This window comes from Populus trichocarpa, chromosome 18, assembly GCF_000002775.5.
Source record: "Populus trichocarpa isolate Nisqually-1 chromosome 18, P.trichocarpa_v4.1, whole genome shotgun sequence".
Lineage (NCBI taxonomy): Eukaryota > Viridiplantae > Streptophyta > Magnoliopsida > Malpighiales > Salicaceae > Populus > Populus trichocarpa.
Window position 1 is genome coordinate 13133898 of NC_037302.2, and position 18189 is coordinate 13152086.

Here is an 18189-nt window from a genome sequence, read left to right on the forward strand (position 1 = left end):
TGACAGTCAAGAAAATAACATCATGCATTTTATTGGAAATTAATGACTTCATGTCATCATTTACAATATATTTCTAAAAAAAAATGTATCTTGTGAATATAAAAGACTTCTTGTAAGGTTATGGAGTTTTATTCAACGTTTAAAAACATGAAAATTAAAGTCAATATTTTTTTTCAACTCTAGCTCTTTTACTTCCTTTCAGTCCAGAAATTGTTTACTTTTTAATTATTTTTTATTCTCTTCTTTTATTTAATAAATTAAATTATATTAAAATTAAAATGTTACGACACATGGATCTATTCAAATTAATAGTGTTGCATTGTTTCAAATAAACATTCAAGGAGAGCACTGCATATGTCAAACGAATATAAAGAAAATCATAATTATCTAGGTGGTGGTCCAATGGTAAAAACTTGAGATCAAATTTTTTTTATATATATATAAAAAAAATCATGCCTAAATGAAGGGCACAAGAGATAAAATATCGGTAAAGACAAACTATCTTTATATTAATTTTTATTTATTTATTGTCTCTTATAAAAATTACATTTTAACTCTTATGATGATATCCTTTACAATTATGTTCCTATATAATTACATTATTATGGTTCATTATTTAAATTTTTTATGTAATACTTGTAATATCATGGTTATTACAATTATGATATATCGTCCATTATATTTGTTTGAGATTTATTACAAGAAGCCCAAGTTAATAAATCAGAACAACAGAAAAGCCCATCAAAATAAAGCGACCGCGATCCGCCCACCATAAGGAGCTCGCTCTCTCCAGAACCCGAACCCGAACCCAACCCCTTCAAAAACCTCTCCCTCTATCACCACTCAAACCCCTCCCCCTCTTTTGCTTCTCTTGCAGCGAACTTCTCTCTCTCTCTACCGGGTATGCAGCAGCTTCTCTTCTTCCTTTATTACTATATTTCATGCCTTCATTTTTGCTTATGTATGTGTTTATATACGTTGTTTCGCGATTCAGTTTCTATTTACGCAAGCTGTACTGCTGGTTTAATCTAGTTAGAAATGAATGGTATTATCCTAATCTCTTTGCTGGATTGTCTGTAGAAGAGAATTTAAGGAAATGGGCTGTTAGATTTGTAGAGAAAATTAGACACCCAGATGCAAGATTTAGCTTGTTAAGTTACTGTGTTTGTGTGTTTGTTTTTTTCAAGTGGAAGGAAGTAAAAAGTGGAGATCTGAAGTTTAGGTGAAGTGGTAAAAAGGGTCGATGAGATTATTGTCAAAACCCCTCCTGTGTGGTAACTTTGGTAAATTAGAGATTATTGTGTTTTTGTTTTTAATCTTGATTAAAAGAAAATAAGGAGATTTTTTTTAGCAAGAATTTAGTTTGTATTTACGGGTTCTTGTGTAAATTTAGTTGATTTCGTGGTTGTATTTGGTTATTGATTCATGATTTGGTATGGCAGGTTTGAAGTGGTGCCATGGATGACAATTTGTATGATGAGTTTGGGAACTACATTGGTCCGGAAATAGAGTCGGACCGAGAGAGCGATGGTGAGGAAGAAGATGAAGAACTTCCAGACAAGCCTCATGAAGACGAGGAGGAATCTGACGGTGAAGAGGCAGTTCATGCTTCCAATGGTTGGCTTACTGCCCCTAATGATGTTGACATGGATAACCAAGTTGTCCTTGCTGAGGACAAGAAGTACTACCCAACCGCGGAGGAGGTTTATGGTCCAGGTGTTGAAACGTTGGTTAATGATGAAGATGAGCAGCCTCTTGAGCAACCGATAATTAAGCCTGTTAGGAACATCAAGTTTGAGGTTGGGGTTAAGGATTCCTCAACTTATGTTTCCAGCCAGTTTCTTGTTGGTCTTATGTCAAATCCCTCTTTAGTACGCAACGTTGCCCTCGTGGGCCATCTACAGCATGGGAAGACAGTTTTTATGGACATGTTGGTTGAGCAAACACATCATACGCCAACTTTTGATATAAATAGCGAGAAACATATTAGGTACACAGATACAAGGATTGATGAGCAAGAAAGAAGGATATCTATCAAGGCAGTTCCAATGTCACTTGTCCTTGAGGATAGCAATTCAAAGTCGTACCTCTGTAACATCATGGACACCCCTGGTCATGTGAACTTCTCTGATGAAATGACTGCTGCCCTCAGGCTTGCTGATGGTGCAGTGTTGGTTGTGGATGCTGCTGAAGGAGTGATGGTAAGATTTGTTTTTAGGTTAATTTTGATAAATTCATTACAAAAATAGTATGATCATATCTTAATATGATTTTATCTGTTCTTCTGTGGATTAATTTGCGAAGTATTTCTCCGTAGATATTAAATCCATCATTCTTGATGAGTTCAATACGTAATTTGTTCTAGTTTTCTGCCTATCATATCAGCATTTATACAGGCATTAGTTGCAAATGGTTTTGTCTATGATTGGACCGATTGCAGCAACAAGGCTATAATCTTCTATTGCATGACTTGTGACACTTGTTCTCAATACCATGCACTTATGATCGTGGTTGAACTTCGAAGATGCTATTTCATGATATAACTGTTGTTTTCATAAGTGCACGAGAATGTTCTAGCCACTTGATATGGTCAATTTACTATTTTGTAATGCTTAGGTAAACACAGAGAGGGCCATACGCCACGCAATTCAGGAACAGCTGCCTATTGTTGTTGTGATCAATAAGGTAATTCCCTCTTACCTCTATTTTGTTTGGCACTTCCGATTCGATTTTTTCCAAATATTTTGACTGGTTCATGAAGTGTTATTTGCACAAATTTTCTTTTGAAGGTTGACAGGCTCATAACAGAGCTCAAATTGCCCCCAAAGGATGCGTATCACAAGCTAAGGCATACCATAGAAGTCATTAACAACCATATATCTGCTGTCTCTTCAACTGCTGGAAATGTTCAAGTGATAGATCCAGCTGCTGGAAATGTTTGTTTTGCTGGTGCAACCGCAGGATGGTCCTTCACTTTGCATTCCTTTGCTAGATTGTATCTCAAACTCCATGGTATCCCATTTGATGCTGAAAAGTTTGCATCTCGTCTCTGGGGGGATATGTATTATAATCCCGAGGACAGGACTTTCAAGAAGAAACCTCCTGCTAGTGGAGCAGAAAGATCGTTTGTCCAATTTGTGCTGGAACCTCTCTACAAAATATACAGCCAAGTGATTGGAGAACATAAAAAAAGCGTTGAGGCTACTCTTGCTGAGTTTGGTGTTACTCTTCCTAATTCAGCTTATAAATTAAATGTCAGGCCTTTGCTAAGACTGGCTTGCAGTCAAGTTTTTGGCTCAGCCTCAGGTTTCACTGACATGCTTGTTAAGCATATACCTTCGGCTAAGGTTGCTGCTGCCAGGAAGGTTGATCATACATATACTGGGCCCAAAGATTCAATGATTTACCAGGCCATGCTAGACTGTGATCCTGCTGGCCCCTTAATGGTTAATGTGACGAAATTGTATCCGAAGTCAGATTGCAGTTCATTTGATGCTTTTGGTAGGGTTTATAGTGGTAAAATTATGACAGGGCAGTCTGTAAAAGTTTTGGGAGAAGGCTATTCACCAGAGGATGAGGAGGACATGACAGTAAAAGAAGTGACAAAACTATGGGTATATCAAGCTCGGTATAGGTTACCCATAAGTATGGCACCTCCTGGTTCCTGGGTTCTCATTGAAGGTGTGGATGCTTCAATTATGAAAACTGCAACTCTCTGTAATGTGAATTATAATGAAGAAGATGTATACATATTTCGACCTCTTCAGTTCAATACTCTTCCAGTAGTGAAAACTGCTACTGAGCCTCTAAATCCAAGCGAGTTGCCCAAAATGGTGGAGGGTCTTAGGAAGATCAGTAAAAGCTATCCTCTGGCCATAACTAAAGTTGAGGAGTCTGGGGAGCACACTATACTTGGTACCGGAGAGTTGTACTTAGATTCTATTATGAAGGACCTTAGGGAGCTATATTCTGAAGTGGAAGTCAAGGTAGCTATTTCTCATACGCTTTTTTGATATACTTTTGTTATTTATTCTCCTATTTCCTTTTATGGGACGCTCTTAGTTTCCATGCACATTTGTCCTGTTTAATGCTTCATGTCAAATGTAGGTAGCCGATCCTGTTGTCTCATTCTGTGAAACTGTGGTGGAGTCCTCGTCAATGAAATGCTTTGCTGAAACACCCAACAAGAAGAATAAAATAACCATGGTAAAGAAGACCACTAGTTTTATTTGATCTACTTGCTTTTGAGCATTCTATCTCAATGCTCTGGACTTTTAATTTTGTTCATCTGGAATGTTTCTTAATTTTATAGATCGCTGAGCCATTGGAGAAAGGGCTTGCAGAAGACATTGAAAATGGTGTTGTAAGCATTGACTGGAATCGGAAAGCTCTAGGTGACTTCTTCAAGACAAAATATGATTGGGATTTGCTTGCAGCACGATCCATATGGGCTTTTGGCCCTGATAAGCAGGTAATCTAGTTGCTTAATGTATCCATGATTTGATTTTTTCAAATGATATGTGATCAAATCCTGCTCATGTTTTGATACCTCAATTCCTCATTTTTTCAATGATTGGATTAAATGAACTTAATTTAATCTTATTTGTTTTTGATATCTGCAGGGACCTAACATTTTGCTAGATGACACACTTCCAACTGAAGTGGACAAGGGATTACTAGGTGCCGTGAAGGATTCTATTGTTCAAGGGTAAACTGGAATTTTTGTCTGTTCTTTTACCATTTAACCAAATGCCTAACTAGAACCTTCATTTTCTTTTGGACAGGTTTCAGTGGGGTGCACGAGAAGGACCACTTTGTGATGAACCAATCAGAAATGTTAAGTTCAAGATAGTTGATGCTAGGATTGCGCCTGAACCACTTCATCGTGGATCTGGTCAAATAATTCCAACAGCTCGGCGTGTGGCCTACTCAGCTTTTCTTATGGCAACCCCAAGGCTCATGGAACCCGTATATTATGTGGAGGTACTTACTTGATAATTGTATTATATTAAAGAAATATGCATACCTAAGGGAGAATATATAGACTTTTCCTGCTTGTTACTGTGACTAAAGGAACAAGACAGCAGTGGAATATGATGAATTTGACAGAAAGCTCAGTAGAATGCTCATCCTCAGTTTCCATAACATACTATTTTGAATAAATGCAATTAGCTCATTTAGAGTTAGAGTTTCTTGCTTGGATTGTCCTACTAATTGTGTTTTATGTTCTTTCAGATACAAACACCAATTGACTGTCTCACTGCAATCTATACGGTGTTATCTCGCAGACGTGGGCATGTTACAGCAGATGTTCCTCAGCCTGGGACTCCAGCTTATATTGTTAAGGTGATAGCAGCACTTTTTCGTACCCAGCTTACATGCTGTTGGTTTTATACAAGTAAATATATGGAGATGGTTGACACACACCCACATATACTTCAAGCTTTCTCTTATTCGTTTCTAATTTTTGAAATTGGATTTCAGGCATTTTTACCTGTCATAGAATCATTTGGTTTTGAGACGGACTTGAGGTACCATACCCAAGGTCAAGCATTTAGCCTCTCGGTGTTTGATCATTGGGCTATAGTCCCTGGAGATCCCCTTGATAAGAGCATTGTTCTGAGGCCACTTGAGCCTGCACCAATCCAGCACCTTGCCCGTGAATTTATGGTGAAGACAAGGCGTCGCAAGGTATACCCCTCTCCCTTCTCCCAGGGTCTCTCTCTTTCTGTTACGTGGATGACTTTTTCAAGCTCTTGGAGCGTTGGAAGATTGTTACTTCAAAATTTATTATTTTTCTGAGCTGCACGAGAATTCCAAATCTAGCATAGTGCTCTATGGAAATGGGTTTTTTATAACACCTCCTATGCTGTTAATAGATAAAACCAATAGCCATTTGGTAATGCTTTTTGTTTCGATTCTATATTCCAGGGAATGAGTGAAGATGTGAGCATTAACAAGTTCTTCGATGAGGCTATGGTGGTTGAGCTGGCTCAGCAAGCAGCTGATATTCATCAACAAATGATGTGATACTTCCAATGTTGGTGCTTATTTAGCCATAGGCCATAGGAAGCACTTCTTTCAGGCAGTTTTTATCTGTCTTTACATGTGTTGAAACCTGGATAGCAGATAGTAGTGCAGACTGATATCCCTAGCAGTTGGGGCAGAACACCGCTAACAAAAAGAAAGGATGTCCAACGAGTAAATTCAAAATTTTGAATGTTTGATGTAATATTGTATAATTAATATTTACTGCTAGTGGCATGAAAAACTCTCCTTTTGAGCCCAGGGAGGTGGTAATGCAAGCAAGGTTGGATTATTTGTTCGAAGATCTCATGATTGGTTTGCTCACCTTATTTGGGTTTGCCTTACTGGCATGCCTCCCCACCGCAATACGGGCATCGAGGCCTCCAAACAAACATCCTGCCCTCCTGGGATTAAAACATTAACCTTGAAGTGAAGGGATAAAAATAAATCAAGAAGAAACATAGTATGTGTTATTGCCATTAATATAACCTGGAACAGAATCTCTTTTATCATCGCAACATTAACTTCAGCTAACTACTAACTCTTGATGGTTACAAATCGTCTATTCGTTCTTTTTATTTTGATGTTCTATTTTTGGATCTTATCATTTCTCGATAAATTTGCTTTAATTGCCTATAATTTTTTTTATAGTTGATTTGTTTGTGTGAACAACAATTCGTAGTTGATTTGTTTGTGTGAACAGTAGCATGCTGAGTAGTGTTTTCACCATGCCTTTTAAATTATAATTAATAATAACAAGAGGATTATTACTTTGTTTCAATGTGTAGCCAATATTGTATGAGAGCTAGGTGGTCGGATGATGTTTTACATTGTAGTTGAACTATATTTTTAAAATATTTTGAATTTTTTAGTTTTAAATTTTTTTGTGTGTGTTTTTGGATCGTTTTGATGTGTTGAAGTTAAAAATAAATTTTTTAAAAATATTATTTTGATATATTTTTAAATAAAAAATATTTTGAAAAACAATTTCTAACACTTTAAGACAATATTTGTTTAAGAGGTTGCATCAAAAACCTATTTGGTAATTAAAAAAATATCTGTTATTGTTCATGGGTCTCACGGAATGCTGCATTTGAAATGCAAGAACAAGAGAAGTAGCTAGGAGCTGCTTCCTGCGCAGCAAAACGCTGAACCATGCTCCACTGTTCAGTGAACAGTGGAGGCATGCATCCACTGTTCCGGCCGGACCGGGTCCGGTTTAAAGCTCAAAATGCATTGAACCAGTCCGACCCAGTAAAATAAAAAAAATTTATTTTTTAATTGTATTTTATTCGAAAAACTAGTGTTTAACATTATTCAATGACACTACATAAATTAGACGGAGAGCGCTTGAACACGTAACATTTATAGAATTTGATCGCAATCCCAAATTATAGATAGTTTAATGGAACAATAAAAAATATTTTATATAAAGTATTATTTATTTCATGATGTAATAGCAATAGTTAAATCTACAATATTTAAATTAAAAACCATTAATATTAATATATATTTTTTAAAATTATTTTATAACCTCAATTTCAAAAGCATTCTTAAGCAAACACATTAAACCATAGTTATTAAACCCGGCCCGTGGGTTGACCCGGCCAAGGGGCCGGGTCCCGGGTTTCATGGGTCAACCCGGGTCAACTCGGGTCAACCCGGATTAACCCGGAAAAATTAAAAAAAATTAAAGTTTTAATATTTCATATGAAAAAATCTATGTAAATATAGATTATACATATTATGAAGTTTAAAATAATATTTTAAAAAGTTTTTTATCCCACATTGAAAAAACATAACTTTTTTCTTGGAAACATAGAGTATATATACTAATGAGTTTCAAATCCCACATTGAAAAGATAATATATTATCCTTTTAAGTTGAAGTATTTAAACCAAAAGGTTTTTTATCCCACATTGAAAAAACATGATTTTTTTCTTGGGAACATAGAGTATATATATTAATGGGTTTCAAATCCCACATTGAAAAAACATGGTTTTTTTCATGGGAACATAGTGTATATATATGAAAGGGTTTCAAATCCCACATTGAAAAGATATCATGTTATCCTTTTAAGTTGAAGTATTTAAACCAAAAGGTTTTTTATCCCACATTGAAAAAACATGGTTTTTTTCATGGGAACATATTGTATATATATGAAAGGGTTTCAAATCTCACATTGGAAAGATACTATGTTATTCTTTTAAGTTGAAGTATTTAAACCAAAAGGTTTTTTATCCCACATTGAAAAAACATGATTTTTTTCATGGGAACATAGTGTATATATATGAAAGGGCTTCAAATCCCACATTGAAAAGATACTATGTTATCCTTTTAAGTTGAAATATTTAAACCAAAAGATTTTTATCCCACATTGAAAAAACATGGTTTTTTTCATGGAAACATAGAGTATATATACTAATGGGTTTCAAATCCCACATTTGAAAAAAAAAAAAAAAAACCGGGTCTCGTCCGGGTTCGCCCGGGTCACCCGGGTTCCGGGTCGACCCGCCGGGTCGCCCGGGTTTGGCCGGGCTGTTGCCACAGCCGGTCTTTTATTAAACCCGGACCGGTCCAGCCACCGGGTCGACCGGGTCCCGGGTCGACCCGCCGGGCCGGGCCGGGTTTAATAACTATGCATTAAACTACTTTTTATTTAACCTCAATTTCAACCACAGTTTTAACCAAACATACATAAATACCAAACCAACCTCAACTAAATATATTTTTTATAAAATAACTTTTTTTAAATTATAACCACAAAAGCCACAGAATACCAAACAGTTGCATGACTTAAAAGATCTTCTTCGAGGAAAGGAGATGGAAATGCAAGGGGCTTTTTAATACTTTAAAAAAAAATTCTGTTACTAGGTTTTGCAAGAATATATGAACTTGTTATTATTAATCTAAGTTTTTCTTTTTATTATGAATACTAGCATGTTGTTTTGCAAGTGGATTAACCCTTTTTTTCTCTTCAAATCTGATCTTAAAAAAAGAAGGAAAATCAACCTATTCACTTTAATGTCGAGTCAAACATTTCTCCTTCTCAGTTAAGAAAACAAAACACATTGGGGGCTTGGACCGTTAATAAAATGCCGAGAATCACGAATGGTCCATCTCCTTCTCATATTTGATCATATCAAATTCCTTACTTTTAATTGGATCAAATCTACCCTCCCATCTTCACCAATAATCAAATGGTTATATGAATTCCATGTGTTTTGATATATTAATTATTAAGATGAAGGATCTCTAATCGAAAATAAAGGGACCAATTTGACTCAATGTAAAAATAAATGATGTAAATTGACCAATTTACAAAACTATAGGGATGATTTTGAAGCAACTGGAAAACGAAACATCAGGCTAAACCCCATCTGAGATCCAACTCTCTGCCCAGAGAACCTAACCCTCCCATTGGTCTAAAACTAACGTAATCATCTTCTTTTTTTCCTCTTAATCACCAATCCATGTCTTAAAAATCATAAAATTCTTATCGATTGGGTTTTCAATTTTGTAATACACGATACACACACTTCCCCTTCTTTTCTCATTTCTGCTCAAGATTTCATCTTTTTCTCTTTTTTTCCAAAAAGGCACACGCATTGTGATTTCTCTAAACCCTAATCACAGATCCAAAATTTTTCTTCGGCTTAACCTCAATTGCTATTGAGTTCCACAATTTCTTCTTATACAGCAGATTTACCCTTAAAAGTTTGGAACTTTAAGGGTAAATCATATTGAAGGTTAGGATTTTTTTGCAATGAGCTGATGCTACTGTGATTTTTCTTTATCAATTACAATGCAATCGAAAACCCAAATTCTTGCTCCAGCTTTTACCCTTTTCCCATCTCTTAAACCTCCAAACAAGACCCTAACTTTTCACCAATTTACAGTCTTAGCCATCACCTTTCTCGCTTATGCTTCATTTCATGCCTCAAGAAAGCCACCAAGTATTGTAAAAGGTGTACTTGGACCCAAAATTCAATTGAACTCTTCAACGATTGAGTCTAATTTAACTTCATTAGAATCCAATGGTACTGGTTGGGCTCCCTTTAATGGCCCTAAAGGGACTCACCGGCTTGGTGAGCTTGATCTTGCATTTTTGTCTGCATATTCAATAGGAATGTATTTTGCAGGACATGTTGGTGATAGGATTGATTTAAGGTTGTTTCTTGTTTTTGGAATGGTGGGTAGTGGTCTTTTGACCATTATTTTTGGGTTAGGTTATTGGTTTAATGTACATTTGTTAGGATATTTTGTGAGTGTGCAGATTTTGTGTGGTTTGTTTCAGTCTATAGGGTGGCCTTGTGTGGTGGCAGTGGTTGGGAATTGGTTTGGGAAAGCTAAGAGAGGGTTGATAATGGGGATATGGACTTCCCATACATCGGTAGGGAACATTATTGGGTCGGTTGTGGCATCTGGGGTTTTGGAGTTTGGTTGGGGTTGGTCATTTGTGGTGCCCGGAGTTTTGGTGATTTTAGCTGGGGTTTTGGTGTTCCTGTTTCTTGTTGTTAATCCTGAAGATATTGGATTTGAGACTCCAGGGAAGGAGATTGAAATGGATGTGGAGGTGAATGGTTTGGAGAATTTGGAGAAGGTGGAATCAGAAGAAGCAGGGCTTCTTGGGGAGGAAAACTTGGATTCTACCGCAGCCATCGGATTCCTGGAGGCTTGGAGATTACCTGGTGTGGCACCATTTGCTTTCTGCCTCTTCTTTTCAAAGCTAGTGGCGTACACTTTTCTATACTGGTTGCCCTTCTACATAAGTCACACAGGTATTTGCTTCTTCTTGACTTTGAAATTCTTATCAAGAGCTGATTTGCTCATGCTAATCATTTTTGCATGTATTTAAGATATGAGTGTCATATAAGAACGGGACTGTGATGGCGATGAGAATTTGCTGTCATCAACACAAATGGTGCCTTTATTTATGAATTCTCGAAATTTGATTGTAGGAGACCATTTCTTCTTATCATGGCTTGAACTCTCTTTTATTGGTTCATCTGGCTGATGCACTCGCATCTTTTTGCTTAGTTTGCTTAAGTATGCCTTTGCGTATATTTGAATTTGTTAGATGCTGGATGTCTGTTTTAATAATTTTTTTTTTTGGGAATTGAAGATGTTGCTGGCGTGCATTTGTCCCACAAGACTGCTGGAATTCTTTCAACGGTATTCGATATTGGAGGAGTCTTTGGCGGAGTTTTGGCAGGATTTATATCTGATATGATTGAAGCTCGGGCAGTGACTTCAATAGTATTCTTGCTTCTATCAATTCCAGCCCTTGTTCTGTACCGGGTTTATGGAAGCGTGTCTATGCTCCTCAATAATGCTTTGATGTTTCTTTCTGGGCTGCTTGTAAATGGCCCGTATGCTCTAATTACAACAGCTGTTGCAGCTGATCTTGGTACCCAGGACTTGATTAAAGGAAATTCCCGAGCCTTAGCTACTGTGTCTGCAATTATAGATGGCACAGGTTCTGTTGGGGCAGCTGTTGGCCCCCTTCTGGCAGGGTATATCTCCACAAGAGGATGGAACAGTGTCTTTCTTATGCTTATTGTTTCTATATTCCTTGCCAGTTTGTTCTTGATTCGAGTTGCGAAAAGTGAGATTAAAGGGATGCTGAACGATGGAAAATGGCTTTCAAACAATGCAACTGCTCAATGATGGAAAGTGCTTCTAAGATTATCGTCTGTATTCCTTTTACATCTAGTCATAGAACAGGTTCCATGGAAAAACACTTGGATATAAAGGATCCTGCAAGTATACATGTCTGTATTTTGTAACTCATTCTTTGATCAGATATATTCTTACTTTCTGTTGTACATGTACAAACAAAGATACCAATAATATAAGCCTTCTACATTCTACACTACTGTTCAGGGACACTCTAGCACCCGCTATTTCTAACATTTTTTATTGGTTCATCACAAATTGGTATTCCTAGCACGTCCAGCAATCAACCTTTAACAGTCGAAGATACAACACTTGGAGGGCATTCTCAAAAATAAATAAACAAATAAAATTTGAGGGGCATGAGATGAGATTACCAATTGATTACAAGCATTGCATGTTGTGCCCTGTAACAGAACATTTATCAAGAAGGTAAAGCAACACCAAATTTCACAAATGATAGTCTTACAGCTTTGTGGATATGTAAACTGATTGTTGGAGATCAAACGTGCCATTTCAATATAAGCGATTAATTACCATATATGGTGAATCCAGAGAATGAGTAGACAGAGAAAAGAATGGCTGTGTGCTATTTTTAGTAGTAACTGAAACTGTAGAGATCTACGAGCTTGAGATTGAACTAGCTATATGACCTACCCGTGCTCTGCCACAACTGCGATAAAAAAAATTTAGAAAAAAATAATGTTCATCAATGCAGCGTACTTTAAAGCAAGCAAAAACTGATGTAAAATGAAAAAATAAAATAAAAATTAGATGATAAAATAAAAGGATTCATCTCGAGTTATTTTATCAAAAATAATAAATTTAAAAAAAATTTAAAATTTAATTTTCAACAAATTACATATTAAATGAAATAATTAAAAATAAAAAATATATATATAGAAGGATTAAAAAAAATAACAATTGTTAGCTGAAAAAAACTTGAGTCTGCCTGAGTTAATTCACTAAACTAACAGTTAAGTTATGAGATCGAGATAAACCGAGAAAAAAAAAATAAAAAAAAATCACGAAATCCTATTTTTTAAAAGACTAATTTTGAATTATGAGAAAAAAAAGTAAAAATAAAATAAAATTGATGTTAACCCTTGTTAGCCTATAAAACTCATGTTCTAGATCATTTGACTAGAAGCACCAAACATGAAAAAACTATAAAGATCAATTCTTAATAAATCAAATATTAAAGGATAAAAAAACATCAATCACACAAAAAGATTCAAAAGAAAAAAACAACAATAATTAAAACGAAAAAAAAATAGTCCACTCGAGTTAACTCCTAATTATAAAATCAATGTAAAAAAACTAAAAAAACCATTAAATCTATTTTTTTAAAAAAATTCAACTTCGGGTAAAGACGTCTAAATATATACACCGCAAATTGCTATGTTTAAAAACTCATATTTTTATAAAATATAAAATATTGACTTATATTAACGAAAATTCAAGTCTCTATGAATCTATTTTAAAGGAAGAATTAAAAGCCGGATTATTTCATTTAAATAAAATATTGAATAAAGATTAAATATTGTATTATTTGGTATGATAGAGTAATTCATCTTATAACTAATAAAACGAAGAATATCATTTTGATGTTTCTTTTGCTGTTACGTATGATTGGAAATAAGTTTTGATAAATTAGTTTGCAACATAAATAGATTTGTCCCTCAAATATCAATTTTATTGATTGGGTCCTTCATCTATATACCTCTCCGCAATCGGATCCTTTTGTTAAAATAATTGAAGGCAGTATTGAACAACGATGCACCTTCTGGCCATTAAATGTTTGGTCACCGTATTTTCAAAAAAAATTAATTTTTTTTGTATGTTTTGGATTATTTTGATACGCTAATTTTAAAAATAAAAAAAATATTATTTTGATGCATTTCAACACGAAAAGTACTTTAAAAAACAATCGCAACCAGACTCCTAAAATCCAGCTATCACCTTCAATTCCAGACAAGTTAGAAAAACAAAGGCATAATTGAAGCAATTTTATACTTTGACCACATGCATGCTCCTACATGCGTTAAATAGAGGGGAAAGTTGGCATTCTCACATCCAATTGATAAAATTGGTGGCCTTTTCTTTTATTTCCACGAAATTCAATTTTCAATTTCATCCTTCTTTACATCCTTCTTTACATGGTGCCAATTTGCAAGCCACTTGCTCGTTAGCCTAGTAGAGAGTATCTCTTAGCCCCTGGGTCCAAATCTTTGAGTTAAGTAGAAACTTTGCTGAATGAAAAGAGCCCTGAGACGTTCGTATATGATTTTACACAAGCGTGAAAGAGAATGCGCCTGCATAAACAAAACATTAATTGTTACTGTGATCAATGCATCTTCTGGATGAAAGAATACCAGAGAGGTGAAATCATGCAGTTAAGGGCATGCTTACTCTGGCATTGATCATTTACCCTAAATCAGTCCCTGCCTCGTATAAGCAAATCCATTCTTCGGACCAATTTCTTACTAGGCACCTTTAGCAGGCAATGACAAGATAAAGGGGAGAAAAGGGAATGTATAGACTGTTGCAAGGACTCCAGTGAATGAGGCAAGAATGATAGGAGGGAAGAAAAATGCAGATTCTATTTGCCCATGAATTTATATACAGCATACACCAACAAAACTTGAGGACAGCCAATTTAGCTATGTACTGTTATTTGATTGGCTCTACCCTCCTCCACCACCTGGGGAACTTGGATGGAAAGTTTTAAGCACTACCTTCTAGCAAGCATTTGAGATTCTGAAGCCCCTCGGCGGAAATGCTTCGCCTGACTCTTGCCCTCTGTACCACCACTGGTGGCGGTGGCTCTGAGTGAAAGCTAACAATTACAACTGTCAAGTTGTCAGTTGCTCCCCGTTTTAATGCTTCCCCTACCATTTCTCTGCAGCATCGCTTCAAATCATTGTGCTCTTGAAGTCTCTTCCGAACAAAATCTACTGCATTTTGATTTGAATATACATCCCATATTCCATCACTTCCGATTATCAAGAACTCATCTTCCTTCGTCAGTGTAACCAATTTAAGTTCTGGTTCGGCACTTAAGGGCCCACTTCTGTCACCCTTTTTCTTCATTCCTTCAAGGTGCCAATCACCTAATGCGCGGGTAACAGCTAACTGACCATTTAGATAACCATCATCAATGAATCCACCTAAGGACTCAATTCTTGTCCTTTCTTTCATGCAGCAAGGTCTATGATCCTCTGACATTTCCTTCGCCCCTCCACCCCGTGATAATACTGCCCGACAATCACCAGCATTTGCCACAAGCAATGACCTGTCCAAGAAAGACATTTTTTTAAGATAACGCACTTTGTGAGAAGACATAACAGAATGTCAATATATGATAAAACTAATGGATTGGAGCAATTCCTGACAACGCAAGATCTTAGGTGACATGACAGATCTTTTTGATTGGTCAGAAAGCTACAATTGGGTCATCATTAACCTTAATGACTATAGCACATTCAGGACTGTTAACCCAGCACAGAATGGCCTTGGAAGTGACAGATGGACTAAACAAAAGGGATGCAAAGGGCTAGAAAGTCATGAATAAACCATAGGAAGCAGATGACTGACTACAGAAAAACGATAAGAAGCTGTTACCTCCCAAATATCATTGCAGTAAGTGCAGTCGTGCCAGAAGAACGGCCTGACTCAAGGGAGCATGACTTTTCAAATGCAGCATCAATCTCAATGAATGATCTTGTAACCACTTTCTCAAGTTTTACAGGGAAATCGGCATCCTCAACAATGACTCTTGGTAAATGCTCGCGTACAAAATGTGCTGCAGTCTTTCCTCCATGCCCATCAAATACCTGTTTTCCAAAGTATATTTAATTCTTAAAATAAGAAAGAAAAAATTCCACTTCCAATTGCTTGTTGGCTTTGTTTTTCTAAAGTATTCATGCAATGCAATTACATCTTATCTGTTTCCAGATGAGCAAAGTTCAAATGAGAGAGCTATTCTTGGTGTCAGATGAGCACAGGTTTCTAGGATGCTGATTGAAAACATGGAAGTTTCAGATTTTCAAGTTTAAAGTGATGCTCAGATTTATTTAAAGTGGTAAGCTCCGATTCAATTTTAGATTAATACTTTCTAGAACCTTCACACTTGCTATCATAATCATAAGTGATATGTTCAAAGAGAGATACTACAGTCTTCCATCAAGGTACACTATGGTGTAGTTAATCTCATAAGCGAAAGAAGCCTATATCCTAAAATATTGCTACCCGATGAACTAGAAGACCAAAAGCTATGATTTTTCCATAAGGGAACAGAAAGCACAAGTAAAAATACAGTATTGATTAGAACCAAAACAGCACAAAAACATAAAATTCATTAGCAGCTGAAATAGCAGATGAACAACAGAACAGGAAAATAACTTACACCATAGAAAGAAATAGCATGCTCGCTTAGTAAACTGTAACCAAACTTCTTAGCCAAGTCACTAATGCAAATGTGCGTATCTTCCATATAAGGCCGACCACCAATATCAGACCACTCTCCTGAGCGAAGGGTGGGAAAAAAATCTGTTAACAGATTCTGTTTCCTTTCTGTGACCACTCTATCCTCACAAATGCTTTCCAACTGAATGAACCACCACAAACAAAAAAAACTAAAAATGAGATAGCAGAAGAACAAATAGTGATAAAGAATAATATTCCATCAGAGGGTATAGCAACAATGATATGTGTATCTGGCCAATATAAGTATGCACTATTGCAAACTAACAGTGAAGGGAAAAATAAATGGATAAGAACCAAGTACAAAGGCAATAACAAAAATGAGATTATAGACATAGAAAGGTATTAAATGATTGATAATTAAGAATATAGAAGGGTTCCTGCATACAGTTTACAAGATATTATATAAATAAAAGTTAAATCAGGGTTACTATGACAAATTGACAACCATTACTGCTCTTTAATCAATACCGAAGTCACTGGAGAAAATCTCTCTCTCTCTCTCTCTCACACACACACACTATCTATCCATCTATTTCTCCATGACAACCATGAGTCCAAGAAGAACAGCGACTAAGTCAAGGGAATATAATTGAAGTTAATTATTTACCACAGAAAGCAACACCACCATGTTGGTGGTGTGCAAAAAGGTAAATTAATACAAAAGAAAAGTCATAATACTGTAGCTACCAAATTGAAGTACCAAACAATAAATTATTCAAGGCAGAGATATTAAGCTAGGAAAAAAAAAGTTACAGCCACTTATCTCCAATGCCCACCAAATACATGAACCAGCAACAATTTCATAATTACACAACCAGCTAAAAGTCTGAAACTTTTTAGAGTAAGGAAAAAGAAATCAGAAAGCAATTATGGATCATCAATAACTTCATAAGTTTCAGAAAAAGAAAACAATATGGAAAAAGAAATTATGGAAAAAGAAATCAGAAAGCAATTATGGATCATCAATAACTTCATAAGTTTCAGAAAAAGAAAACAATACAAGTTCCTCAACAAACATCAATTTAAACAAAGCAGTAATGAACAGAAAGCAATAAACTCAATTCTAACAACGACGACGACGACGACAAAAAGAAGCAAAATTCAGAACACAAATATGGGCAAACAAAAAAAGAAAAGACCCAACTTGGGAAACCAATGAAATTTGAGAAAGAAAAGAAATATTACAGGATAAGAGTTGGCAACACTGATCCCACCACTAGAACTAATCAAAGAAGAGTCTTGATCAAAATTCTCCATCTGGGTTTGCAAGAGGTCACCATGCAAAGGCAAAGATTGCATCTTGTTGCTATTGCTGTTATTACAACTACTATTATTGTCAATTGGGTTCTACATTTCTTGCTTTGCATCCTTTACACACATGGTTGTTGTCAATATTATTATTGTTATTATGTTGGTGACAGAAAAAAGAAAACAAGAAGACTTATTTAAGTCTTTAGCAACTAGTTGTTGTCTTTGTAGGAATCCAAAGAAGCAACAACACGAGCCAAAAAAAAAACACAGAGGAAGACACAAGGAGAGAGAGAATCAAAGAGAAAAACTTGGAATACAGAGAGGGGGGGTGGAAGATTCTGTGGAATATCTCTATCGTGATGATGGTGAAAATAAAATGAAGGACTAGTTGATGCCTTGGTGGAGGGAGGGTGAGAGAAAGAGAGTATAAATAAGAGCTGTTAAATTCCAGATTTTTCTAAGAAAGAGTGGCTGAAAATCAGTTGGTTAAGCTGTTCTTGTTTTTGTTGTTCTTATGGGCATGCTGGATGCATAAAATAAATCGTACAGTTTTGGGTATTGTGATGTTTTTTTATAAAAAAAAATATATTAAAATATTAGAAAATAAAAAAACAAAAAAAAATATTTTTTTAAGCACGGCCACACCGCTAAGCTTTTAATTGCTAAAAGGACTTTGATGTTGCTATATATTATGGCATAATTGCTAATATTGTCAAAGCTTGAATGAGTTGTTGATAAATTAAGATC

General features: G+C 35.7%; 3 protein-coding genes across 4 annotated transcripts; 2 read left to right on the plus strand and 1 right to left on the minus strand.

The window, feature by feature from the left end:
* The first annotated feature begins 773 nt into the window (after positions 1-773).
* Positions 774-6329, plus strand: LOC7489480 (110 kDa U5 small nuclear ribonucleoprotein component CLO). The gene is made up of 11 exons (XM_024590222.2): positions 774-901; positions 1443-2201; positions 2617-2685; positions 2790-3986; positions 4108-4206; positions 4313-4471; positions 4623-4708; positions 4785-4983; positions 5236-5346; positions 5485-5691; positions 5932-6329. Exons 2-11 carry the CDS (start codon positions 1458-1460, stop codon positions 6028-6030), a joined length of 2970 nt encoding a protein of 989 aa, XP_024445990.1. The 5' UTR covers positions 774-901; positions 1443-1457; the 3' UTR covers positions 6031-6329.
* Positions 6330-9420: 3091 nt separating this feature from the next.
* LOC7489481 (putative glycerol-3-phosphate transporter 5) lies at positions 9421-11905 on the plus strand. The gene is made up of 2 exons (XM_002324540.4): positions 9421-10808; positions 11153-11905. The coding sequence occupies exons 1-2, from the start codon at positions 9833-9835 to the stop codon at positions 11695-11697; spliced, it is 1521 nt and encodes a 506-aa protein (XP_002324576.3). The 5' UTR covers positions 9421-9832; the 3' UTR covers positions 11698-11905.
* Positions 11906-14218: 2313 nt separating this feature from the next.
* Positions 14219-17947, minus strand: LOC7489482 (probable protein phosphatase 2C 27). Of its 2 annotated transcripts, none has more exons than XM_024589814.2 (4): positions 17377-17947; positions 16112-16312; positions 15328-15539; positions 14219-14998 (listed from the first exon to the last, which is right to left on the minus strand). In XM_024589814.2, exons 1-4 carry the CDS (start codon positions 17488-17490, stop codon positions 14431-14433), a joined length of 1095 nt encoding a protein of 364 aa, XP_024445582.1. In that variant the 5' UTR covers positions 17491-17947; the 3' UTR covers positions 14219-14430. The 2 variants fall into 2 exon arrangements, with proteins under 2 accessions (XP_024445582.1, XP_024445583.1); XM_024589815.2 differs by lacking the exon at positions 17377-17947 and adding an exon at positions 16637-17322.
* Positions 17948-18189: the final 242 nt, after the last annotated feature.

Bases quoted from the DNA above. Each gene is read 5' to 3' on its own strand.
- LOC7489480 (XM_024590222.2), top strand. From the start codon at position 1,458: ATGGATGACAATTTGTATGATGAGTTTGGGAACTACATTGGTCCGGAA. The intron at 4,984-5,235 runs GTACTTACTTGA...ATGTTCTTTCAG, and splicing joins AACCCGTATATTATGTGGAG to ATACAAACACCAATTGACTG. The intron at 5,692-5,931 runs GTATACCCCTCT...TCTATATTCCAG, and splicing joins TGAAGACAAGGCGTCGCAAG to GGAATGAGTGAAGATGTGAG.
- LOC7489481 (XM_002324540.4), top strand. From the start codon at position 9,833: ATGCAATCGAAAACCCAAATTCTTGCTCCAGCTTTTACCCTTTTCCCA. The intron at 10,809-11,152 runs GTATTTGCTTCT...TGGGAATTGAAG, and splicing joins CTTCTACATAAGTCACACAG to ATGTTGCTGGCGTGCATTTG.
- LOC7489482 (XM_024589814.2), bottom strand. From the start codon at position 17,490: ATGCAATCTTTGCCTTTGCATGGTGACCTCTTGCAAACCCAGATGGAG. The intron at 16,313-17,376 runs GTAATATTTCTT...TGGTTCATTCAG, and splicing joins GTGTTGCCAACTCTTATCCT to TTGGAAAGCATTTGTGAGGA. The intron at 15,540-16,111 runs GTAAGTTATTTT...TTTGGAAAACAG, and splicing joins ATGCTATTTCTTTCTATGGT to GTATTTGATGGGCATGGAGG.